The sequence below is a fragment of the Delphinapterus leucas genome, chromosome 7, assembly GCF_059928025.1.
Source record: "Delphinapterus leucas isolate spDelLeu-1000000601 "Yukka" chromosome 7, BTC_Dleu_Yukka2, whole genome shotgun sequence".
In the NCBI taxonomy this organism is placed as follows: domain Eukaryota; kingdom Metazoa; phylum Chordata; class Mammalia; order Artiodactyla; family Monodontidae; genus Delphinapterus; species Delphinapterus leucas.
The window spans coordinates 91,531,830-91,544,122 of record NC_143135.1 but is presented as its reverse complement, the minus strand read 5'-3'; the positions used below and the strand labels follow the sequence as shown (position 1 = coordinate 91,544,122).

General features: G+C 38.3%; 1 protein-coding gene across 1 annotated transcript in view; it reads right to left on the bottom strand.

The window, feature by feature from the left end:
* Window positions 1-12,293, bottom strand: part of LOC111166939 (NXPE family member 2-like) — a 32,204-nt gene continuing 19,911 nt past the window's right edge. Inside the window, 5 exon segments of the mRNA XM_089915555.1 lie at window positions 1-1,191; window positions 1,348-1,650; window positions 2,031-2,244; window positions 3,905-3,974; window positions 9,310-10,043. Coding sequence (XP_089771681.1) covers window positions 959-1,191; window positions 1,348-1,650; window positions 2,031-2,244; window positions 3,905-3,974; window positions 9,310-10,043 — 1,554 coding nt within the window. The 3' untranslated portion in view covers window positions 1-958.

Sequence of the window (12,293 nt, the reverse complement as noted above, 5' to 3'; positions counted from 1 at the left end):
AGATCAGCTAGAACCAGGGTTGTAGGGTCTGTACATTGACATAATACTAGTTGGTTTGTCTCAATGAGTTTGTGGGTTTGGACTGTGATCTCTGATTCTTACTGAAATCTAGAGAAAAACTGTTTACCAAATTTCAAATAATTATCTTAAGCACAAAGACTGTTTTTATGATTTCACTAAGTTTTCTCCTACATTTCACATTTTCTGTAAACTTGAATCATTTAGACTGCTCCTTTCCAGGCCTTACATTTCTTAAAATCAAACTATGAATGATGATGTTTTGCTGTTCTGTCATCATACTCAGTACTGGAAACAATCTTTCAAATTTGGTTTCCTCTTCATAGTAGCATTATTCACAATATCCAAAAGATGGAAACAACCCAAGTGTCCATCAACAGATGAATGGATAAACAAAATGTGATATACACATAATACAATGGAACATTATTCAGCTTTAAAAAAGGAAGGGAATTCTGACATATGCTACAACATGGATGAACCTTAAAGACATTATACTAAGTGGAATAAGCCAGTACAAAGAATAAATACTATACAATTCCACTTATATGAGCTACCTAGAATGGTTTAATTCATAAAGACAGAAAGTAGAATGGTGGTTGCCTGGGGGGAGGGGAATTATTGTTCAATGGATACGAAGTTTCTGTTTGGGATGATGAAAAATTCTGGGGATAGATCAAGATGGTGGTTGCACAATATTGTGAATGTCGTTAGTGCCACTGAATTGTACACTTAAAATGGTTTAAATGGTAATTTTTATGTTACGTAAATGGTAATTTTTATGTTACGTAATTTTATGTAATTTTATGTAATTTATATTTTAACAGAAATTATTTTTATTTTCTTTCCTCCTACCTTGGATTTCATTAAACCATCCTTGCAGTATAAGTGAGGTCATCTATAGAGAATGGCTGGTACTGGCTTTTTTTGTATTTTTCCTCTAGCAAATGTAGTTTAAGAACATGTTAATCTGATTTCCAATCACATAATCAGGTGGATGAACATTATCAGTGTTATATGCAATAGTCATGTCCCAGGCATCAATAATACCCACGTTGAGATCCACAAAAACATCCCTCATGATAAGATTCTGAATATAACCATGAAAGTCACTAAACATCTCTGCATTTTGAGACATCCCCCTGGTGTTTTCAGTTTTCAAAGTCACTAAACATCTCTGCATTTTGAGACATCCCCCTGGTGTTTTCAGTTTTCAAAGTCACTAAACATCTCTGCATTTTGAGACATCCCCCTGGTGTTTTCAGTTTTCAAAGTCACTAAACATCTCTGCATTTTGAGACATCCCCCTGGAGTTTTCAGTTTTCAGGATCTCTGGGCTTCACAAGAATAGATGTTCAATGGCCTTTTGAACATTGAGGGCCCTGCGGATAAAGATTTTGATGGGGAGGGGCCTGAAGTGCTGACCGAGAGTGATGACAATGGCTGTGTCATTGTCTCCTGCTACCCAGTCAATTTCCCATAGGATATAATTTTCATCCTTCACTGAGAACAGATTTTTGGTAATAAATGGATGACCATGCTTTTTCCACTGAATCAAAATATGTCTTTCAGCATCCAGAAGCACATGTGTTTTAAAGATCCCAGCTCCATGATGATCAAAACATTTTAAGGCTGATGGGAAAAAAAATCAATAAATCTTTTAGCAAAAGGAAAATAATGATATCATTTTTAATGCACGTATTTGTAAAATTCTAGCCAAGGTCACTTCTAACTCTAAGAGCACTGCTGCCTGTGGGAGGAAGGGAACTTTAACAGATGCATTCAAATCTTAGCAAAATTTTGAACTTATTATCAGCATAGAGAAAGAGGAAGAAAATGTTAATATTTGTGAATGAAGAAAATAAAATTTAACTTTTTATTAAAAGCCCAAATCCAAATATTTGGCAAATTTTGAAAAATAATAAACATCAGAAAAGGGAAGCAAAGAATTCTACTATAAAAATAACCTCTGAAGGCAACTATAGTTTCAAAATAAAAATAAAATACATACTTTTTAACCACTTTTGGTAAGTAGTGAATCCACTGACGCAGTGTTGAATCTCCCATGAGGTAAGTAAGTTTTCTCTTCAAGCAGTCATTTATATTTTTTGTTTCATTTAACTCGATCTGTTTGCAAAATGCTGCAATCCACCTTCTTTTTACAGTATAACCGCTACCGCTGGGAAAAGTCGTCTTCTTGCCAAGCTGACATTTTGCTTCTATGTTCTCATTCTCTGGCAATAAAAACTCCCACAGTCAGCAACTTTTATTATCACAAATTATTTCAGAAACACTTTCCTCTTTTTCCCCTTTTCCCTCCACCCTTCTCTGTCTCTGCCATCCTCTCTTCCCAAATATTTATTTAATAAGTTCATGTTAAGGGATGAATTAAAATTTCTCACTTTTGAATAATCCCAATAATGAATGGTATTTCCTAGACTGGGGTTAAATTTTTTTCTTTGTGCATTTGCAATGTTTCCCGGGGCTTCATCTTGTCCCTAATGTCACTCAGTTGTGAGACAGCTAGCCAAAATCAGGGGGAAATGTGTGGTGGCAAAAGAGCAGGACTCGGTAGCCCAGCTGAATATCATACCCATGACACTGGCCAGGGGGGACTGGACATCTTCTCCTCCTCAAACTCCTTATCCATGGAGAAAGCTTGAACACCTTTACAAAATGACTATTACACGTTGTTTATTTTGTATGTATCAGAACCATGTTTTCTAGTTAATAGGAAAACTCCTTCAATGTTTCTCTCTTGTGCCCAGAACTGAACTTAATATTCTGTGTGGTCTGATTAGTGCAGAAAAAGAGAGAAACATTATCTGCTTATTCTGGATATTCCACTTTGAAGTGCCCTAAGCTGAATTCACTGACTCGTATCAAGCTTTCCATCCATGTGTGGCTCAGGCCATTTTTTATTTTGCCACTTTAAAAACACATCTTTTTGTCATCTACCTACATTGTTCAGATTTGGGGTATATGTTTAGGGACTTAAGTTTATCCATATCGAATTATATCAGGTTTATAAAAGGCTCCTAAAATAAGTCTGGCACTGTCTTATAAGAAACTGCCTGACTTTACTAGAAATTACTGTCCAGGCAAGAGAGACACCACAGGGGTGTTAAGAGGACTCAAGTGGCTTCAAGGGTCAAAGAACTTTCTTTGGTGTAAATGCTGGGTATGGACAATGGTTGCCATGGCAGAGAAGGGATCTGTCTTTCCCATAGACTGTGAGCTTTAGGTCTGGTTTCCTGATCCATTTATATCTCCACAGGATTTAGCAAAGTTCTTTGCCTATAGTAGGTCCTCAATAAACATGTGCTAAATATATGAGAAAAGGGCAATGGATAAATGCATACCCCGTTGACTGTTAAAACAGAAGTAATTTGCTTTCCTGAAGTTGACTTTACTTTCAGGATAGCAGAAACATCACTTTGATAAATGAGATGGCTTTGTATTGCCCACTGAAGTTTATGTGATAAAATTTAAAATATTCACAGGAATTGCTAGTTCATAGAACTTTAACTGAGATGGTTTGGCTGAAAGAGAGATTTTCTAGCTCTGTAGTTCATTTGAGACATTTTCACCAGTATCCAATTATTGGCTTTTCAGGAACAAATCCCAAATTGAAATACAAGTACAAATAACCTGTACATTTTGAGAGAAGGCAGCTGAAATGAAGGGTTACCTAGCCTTTTATATCTGACTCAAGATGAAAATTGGTTTAAATTGATATGAAAATATTTCCAAGAATAAAACCCCTTCTGCAAAACCCAAGATGATTAATACTATTTATTTCAGGAAATGAAAGATTGAAAAGGTTAATGTTCAAGAAATAGCTCTTAAAGTAAGAATGTCCTTTAAATGGATAAATTATGAACACAATAGACTTGTTACATGGCAAGACCTCAATGGAGGTAAAGTCCTTCATTATTTCAAGCCCCATGTTGGACCTTCAAGAAATGGGAAAGTAAAATAGCCTGATAGCTGTCCAGACATTAAAGTAACAATGAATCATGGGGGACTTAGAGGGATCAAACCACTCTCAACTCTCTACAAATACTTTTTTCTTTATTTTGATATATTTTAGATATTTTGCAGGAAACAGACGGTCCAAGATTCTATAAAACTGTTCTCCTACTGATGACAAGAATGCAGAGATCCAGAGAGTCACTCACCTTCTTTGTGCAATTAATCAAATATATATCTCTTTGATTTTACCTTCCAAATGATTTTCTACCACAAGCCACCCTTTCCACATTTACCACTCGTAGTAATTCAGTTCTTCATGGACATTTTCCTAGGCAGGTACTTCTCTAACTCGACCGTGCATCAAAATCATCTAGAGTGCTTGTTACAACTCAGATTGCTGGATTTCCTCTTCAGAGCTTCTGATTCGATAGTTCTGGGCACTTGAAGAGATCTCTGTATTTCCATGGTCATAGCAGCATTATTCGCAATAGCCATGATATGGGAACAACCTAAGTGTCTATCAATGGATAAGTGGGTAGAGAAAAATATGGTTTATATGTACCATAGCCTTAAGAAAGTCCTGCCATTTGCAACAATATGGATGACCTTGGAGGACATTTTGCTAAATGAAATAAGCCAGATATAGAAAGACAAATACTGCATGATCTCACTTTTATGTGGAATCTACAAAATCTGAACTCAGAGAGTAGAAACAGAATGGTGGTTGCCAAGAGTTGAAGGTTGGGGAAGTGGGGAGATGTTGGTTAAAGGGTACAAACTTTCAGTTAGAAGATGACTAAGTTCTGGGGATCTAATGTACAGCATGGTGAGTATAGTTAATAATAATGTATTGCATACTTGAAATCTGCTAAGAAAGTAGATATTAAGAGTTCTCACCACACACACAAAAATGCAAATTATGTGAGGTGATGGATATGTTAATCAGCTTGATTTTAGTAATTGTTCTACAACGTACATGTGTATCAAAACATCATGTTGTACACCTTCAATATATACAATTTTTATTTATCAATCATACCTCAATAAAGCTAGAAAAAATTAGTTCTGGGGCGGGGCCCACAAATTTGGGTTTCCAACAAACTCTCAAGTGATGCTGAGGCTGCTGATACAAGGACATTACTTTGAGAACTATGTCCTAGATTGTTATAATATTGCCTTTCTGCGCCTTTGGGTTATCCCACCTAAATACATCCTCTGTGCTGCCTGTTTTATTCCCCCACACCAAATCTTTCCATAACTTTCCATCATCAACCTGCAGGATAAGGACCAAGGTCCTCAACTGGCATAACACTTCCTACGAGTATCTACTTCTCCAGCCTCTCCTCCCTGCACTCTCCTTCACAAATCCCCCCAGGAGTCTATTTTCTGTTCTCTGTTATCTCCTTGAGAGCTCACTGTGCCAGGGCCTTGAAATATTATAGTGAATAAGTAGGTCAAATCTTATTCACTATAATATTTCAAGGCCCTGGCACAGTGAGTTTCACCTCAAGGTATAGGTCTTACCAATTAAGATGGTCACTTTACTGATCAGTCAAATTCATTTCATCAGAATGAAATCCATCTGGGGGAAGGAAGGACTTCCAGGCCCAGAGCCACAGAGATCTCCAGGAGGGACAAAGGACACATTTTCAAAAATTGAGAGGGATTGCTGGAATCCCAGGAAAGGATTTTTTTAGGTCAAGTGAAAAATATTTTCTTTATCAAGGGCATCTGAGGGCTGGAAAGCAGAGAGGCTGGGGTATCTGGACAGTGATGGCTGCATAGAGCGATGGAGTCATGGGAGACTGTGCTACAGCCTACCGACTTTAGAATAGGGGATAGGATTCCAGTTCTGACTGCCACTTACTAGACGCTACCGACACTGGCCAACCATAGTCGCTCCAGAGTATCTTACTGAGGCGCCTATCAGACCTCTATTTGGCACAAATTAAAATTTGTCTCAGTGGAAAACTTGAACTTTAAAACTTGAAACATTGATTCTTCTACATCCATTCCAGGTAAGGTTGAAGTTGACAAAAGAGACCAATAGCCAGCTACCTCGTAAATTTGGTTACCAAAGCCAAACTTTGATGGGACCTTAAAATTAGGATTAAAAATATGTACTCATGGGGCTTCCCTGGTGGCGCAGTGGTTGAGAGTCCGCCCACCTTTGCAGGGGACACAGGTTCGTGCCCCAGCCCGGGAAGATCCCACATGCCGCGGAGCAGCTGGGCCCGTGAGCCATGGCCGCTGAGCCTGCGCATCCGGAGCCTGTGCTCTGCAACAGGAGAGGCCACAGCAGTGAGAGGCCTGCGTACCGCAAAAAACACACACAAAAAAACAAAAAAACAAAAAAAACAAAAAAAAATATACTCGTGGTATAAAGGCAATCATTTCAATGTGTCTTGTCTTAGTATTGAGTGTGCTTGTGTATCACATTTCAGAAGGGGTCCATAGTATTAGAAACATAACAGAAACGGAAAGAATTGTCAACAACTTGTTGCCTGTGTGATGTGTTCTCATGTGATACCCCTTGTTTATTTTCCTATCATGATTTTCAATAAAACTCTTAAATTAAGAAGAAAAAAGACTTTTTTAACTTTGAAGAAGTGAGTGTCTGAGGAGGTAGCATCTGATTGACTCTGCAGTTAGGGTTGGGAGAGAGAACCCTGGTAGGAAAATGTATTTACTTTGTGACAAGTGAAAGAGAAACAGGCTTAGTCCCTGGACTTGTGGGAAAGAAAGATGCCACAGAACCTGGCGTGGGCCTAAGAAGGGGCACTAGAGCTTAGTGATAGAATGATCCGTGAGAGTTCTTGGATCCAGAATCACCAATGAAGCCAACTGTTCCTTGTGTGGGCACTAAATCACCTTTGAGAAGATTGAGATATCTACTTCCATGCATTGGTGGGGGGGGGGACAGGCAGGGGGGGTATGGAGGCAGGGGAGAATAGATGGTTTGTATAGAGCAGGGGATCCAGGAAGTAAATGTGTCTTTTGGGAAGTAAAATGGGGTCAGGCAGATTATTGTCAGGAACATAGCTTACTTGAGAAGCATGATTAGACCCAAAATACAGATCTGCAGATCTGCCAGACCAGGGACTTAGCATTTCCTGAGAGCAGCCAGGAGAGTGTGCAAGGAGAGCTCCTCCAACCCAAGCTGCAAGGAGGACCATCTCAAGAGGGAGCAGATGTGGCCAACATGGAATATGGAATCAGCACAGGTAGTCTCTGCCCATAGCGTTAAGACATGGTTCTGAGACCTTCAAGACAGGGAGGTCTCTGTCTTTGCAATTATTTAGGCCTTTATGTCTCCATGATTATGTCTCCTTTAGTTTTCAGTAAAATATTTATTTGAAAAAGTCCAGCCTCTTTTGGCTGAGCCATAGGATAAATGGGTTTTTTCACACCTTGACCAAGAAAACAAAAAGAAGTAAAGGTGACCTAGGAGTGGAAAGGCAATCCTGTAGCCAGGCAAAGTCTGTTGTATCCTACCCCCTCCCCTTGTGTCATCATAATGTTTGAATTGGGTTTGAACTTGAATTTCCAGGATATTGTGATATCCAACTTGCTCTTCTCGAAAACCAAGGCCTTTCTACAGCAGCATTTACCGACTATGTAACCACAATCCCTGAAAATGATCCATTAAATAGGTGGTCCAGGACTTCCATGGCAGTCCAGTGGTTAGGACTCTGTGCTCCCAATGCAGGGAGCACAGGTTTGATCCCTGGTTGGGGAACTAAGATCCTGCATGCCGCGCAGTGCAGCCAATAAATACATAAATAAATAAGTGGTCCACAGTCAAGTAATTTTGGGAAATGATTTGTGTTCCATCCCACTTGAAGGAATAGAGACTAAAGTTAAGGGATACTCTAAGGCTCTGCCTACTCGCCTGACCTCCTTTCTCCCTCTCTTATTGCATTCCAGCCTCCCTGGTCCTCCTCATGGTTCCTGGAATATTCTAGCATGCCATTGCTTCAGGTTCTATTCCTCTTCCTGAAATAGTGTTCCCCCCATAATTCACAAGACTCTCTTCTTCATTTCATTCAGGTTACTGTTCAAGTGACCCATCCTCAGATTGGTGCTCAAGACAGGTCTTACCTGACCACACTTTTAAAATAGCATTCACCATCACATTCAGATCTCTTCTTATTCTGACGACTTTATACTACAAATCTATTTGTTTATTGGTTTGTTGTCTTTCTACCCAACTACAATGTTAAATTATCAACCCCTAGAGCTGTGTCTGGAATATAAAATGTGCTATTTATAAATTGAATGAATGAATGGTGAAAAAAATAGTTACAGTTATTGCCTCACAGAGCTTACAATTTAACAGAGGGTATAAAATATATATCTGAAATTTAATAGTGTAATGAGTATTATGATTGGGGAAGAATAGAATTCAGTGGAAGAGTATGGGACTAGCATTTTACCCAAACACAGAGGAAATGGTGTTTAGATGAAGGCTTGTGAAATGCCAGAGCTGAGAGACACCACAGTCCGTTTGTGAAATTAAAGGAGTTCAATTTGACAGAGAGCAAGACAGCAGAAAGGTGAGATAAGGGGCTTCAGAGCTAGGTAAGTCCTTGTAAACATATTAAAGAGTTTGAATTTCATCCTTAGAGCAATGGGATCATATTGTTTTGAGCAAGTAAAACATTAGTCTGGGTGTGGAGTGGATAGGAAGGAAACAAGGCTGTGAGCAAGGAAACATCTCTGGAGATTGTTGTAATAATCTAATTGAGGTAGGATGATAGTTTATACAAGGATAGAGGCAACAGCAATAGAGTGAAATGGCTTGGTTCAGGAGATACTTGGGAGGTACAATTCACAGGATTTGGTGATTCATTTGATGTAAAGGGTGAGGTAGACTAAATAATGATAGCATTCCTTCCCCTTGGGTTTGTTGTTTGTTTTGGGGTTTTTTGTTGTTGTTGTTGTTCTTTTTTATTATTTTTGCATAGCATCCATTAACACTCTATAGGATTGGTATTCCATGGAACACATTATAGAAAATACTGGTCTCCAGAAAATTCCTGAATCTGGAAGTATTACAAACTCTGGAGAACTATAGACCTACATGAATTGCTTCATTGGTTGTACTCCTTTTAGCAAATAGTTCAGGATGAATAAAACCACAGTTGTAGAGGTGACCTGTATGGGACCCTGTGAATATATTACCATCTGCACTGAATCTCTGATTATAAACTAGTCAACATAAGGGAGCTTGATTAAGAGAAGTTATTAGGCAGTGTTGTTCTGAAACTAAGTCTCCCTCTTTGTATTGATGATTGTGTTTGAAGGCCCGTTTACCTGCGGAAAATGATCCATTCTTTCTCTCTAAGATAGGAAATATTTGCATTCCTGGTGGTCACGTGGGTCAGTGCCTCACAGGGAACACATGGAGGCTTCACGCAGTAGAAGGCTTACTGGTCACGATAGTTCAGGTTCTCGCACAGTTCAGCACTTGAATTTAAAACCAGGGCGTGATCAGTATTGACATGGGAGGTGCCATTGGCAAACTGGTCTGTGAAGATCACCCTGTCATAGCCTTGGTTCCTTGCCCTCCAGAGAGCCAACACCCCTTCACTGAGGAGGATGAGCAGGACAGACAGAGACACCCGGCCCTCCCAGAGCAGGGTGAAGCTGACGAGGTAGGTGCCATTGTTGAAGTCTGTCACCTTTCCCGAAGTGCCTGCCTTCAGAGCTGGGGAGGACATCCTGGCCCTCAGGAAATCCCTGCCATATTCCTTCCTGCGTCCCAAGTGGTCCCTCACCTCCAGCAGGACGTCTAGCTGATCCTCCCTGCAGTATGTGTCTTGAGGGCTGAGAAGGGTGGCTTTGCTGTGTGTGGCGCTGGTGGTGGAGCTCACGTGGGAGAAGGGTCTGGGTGGGATCAGCTGGTCTAGCTTCTCCATGATCCCCTTTATTCTCAGCTCAGTCTCTGTTGGTGAAAATTCTGGATCCAGTGGTGCTTCTGGGTAGAAGGACTTTCTGAAGGTGTTCCAATGATTCAGAGAGATAGGGTTTCTCAAGCTGAACAAGAACTGAAGTACTAAGAGAAAAGGGTTATATTATCAGCAAATAATATGGCTTGTTTTTCAACATAAATTATTATGGTTTAGTTTACATACATTTCAGTAGATGCAATCACATATCAAAAATGGATTCTAACCAGTTTTCAGTTTTGGAATCACAGGATCAATTTCCATGAAATGTGACTTCCTGTGCTGCCAGCTGATGATTTCTTCTAGAAGTCATTGGCTTAAAAATTAAATATATAGAATAATTATATACTATTTGATGATTGGATTTTTGTGTTTCCCTTCACCATCTCCTTATCTGGCCTATTTTTCTTTATGCAAATCATATAGCCATATTATAGACAATATGGAAAACAGCATATTTTTAAAAATATGATCCTACATAAGCTTTGCTATCTTTATAGTATTTTTTAATTATTATGTCCTTTTTTTTCCTTCTATACATATATTTTATCTAGTTGTAATCATACTAAAAATATAGTTCTAATACTTTTTCGCAGATAATACCATGGTTTATAAACGTTTTAATATTGTTACATACGTTTCATGATCATTTTTAATGATTACATGATACTCCATCAAGAGGATGTAAAATGGGTTGTGTGGCCAATGATATTGGACAATTGGATTATAGCTATTCATCTCCATTTTACATCACATTTGGATATTTTCCAACTTTTCATGTACAAGATTACTTCCTTATGATGGATTACTTCCTTATGATGGATTCCTAGGGATGGAAGTACCAGATCATATATTATTGAATTAAGTTATCAATCAACCAAAGTATAAATATAAACATTTTTATTCTTCTTGACTGTCAAATATATTCTCAAGAGTTTATATTGCCACCAGCAATATGTAAGACTAGCTGTCATGCCACACCAGTGTCTCTTTTATCATTGCAGCAAAGTGTAAGAGTTATGTATAATGCTCCTTAACAAGAGTACTGAGAGACATATTTAGTCATATCCAAAGTTTGTTTAGCTGACAATGAATGCCATGAATTCACCTGGACAATGAGGTAATTGGAGGAAATATTACTACCAATTTAAGTCTGTTCAGGTCCCAGGAATCTCTCAAGCTCCATGGAAGTACATTTAGCCATGGCCTAAAATGACATAGGTGAAGCTGGGTCTGGAAACCACCCCTATTTGTTTCTTAATTGGCTTGTTTGTGTTTTGCTTTGTTTTGCTTTTTAAGTCGACTGCTGTTTAATATTTATACAGAAAGGCTTGAAGCCCAGGTGTCTTATTTCCCCTGTCATAACTATAGTCAAAGATTTTTCTGGAACAAGATATTTAGTTATGCCAAAACAATTATATAACATCACATATATCATATTCTAATAATTGGATCGTTGCCTGAATAAAAGAGTCATACAAAATCCATTTTCTGACTGAGGAGTTTGGATAGCTGTCTGCTCACCAAGAGAAAGGAGTTGGATATCTCAATTAAGTCTCCCTTACAAAATTCATCACTTTAAATACTGGTGGTTAAATTATAAAACATTGTCATTAAAACTATTTGCAAGGGCAGGACAGGAATAAAGAAGCGGTCGTAGAGAATGGACTTGAGGACACGGGGACAGGGAAGGGTAAGCTGGGACAAAGTGAGTATCATTGACATATATACATTACCAAATGTAAAATAGATAGCTAGTGGGAAGCAGCCATATAGCTGAGGGAGATCAGCTTGGTGCTTTGTGACCACCTAGAGGGGTGGGATAGGGAGGGTGGGAGGGAGATGCAAGAGGGAGGCGATATGGGGATATATATATATATATATATATATATATATGTATAGCTGATTCACTTTCTTATAAAGAGAAACTAACACACCATTGTAAAGCAATTATACTCCAATAAAGATGTTAAAAAATAAAATAAATTATTTGCAAATGTGACAGGTGAAAATGGAGACGTACTATTGTTTTAAATTACATTTATTTTAATACTAGTGTGTTTCAACTTTATTTTCCCTCAAACACTGGTTTTACTAATATATCTCTTCTCTTCAATATGGTTTATTTCCTTTGTTGATTTTTTAATTTTGATTTCAAAGTTTTTTAAATTTCTCGGTTGACATCAATTCTTTATATAACAAACATCTTAACATTTAGTCTCTCAATTTTGCAGAAAATATTTTATCAGTTCATATCCTGACATTTTTAAAAGTATTTAAATTTATAGTTAAACCACTGAAAAATTCCTTTGTGACATAATTCTATTGCTTCTAATCTTAGGCGGTTCT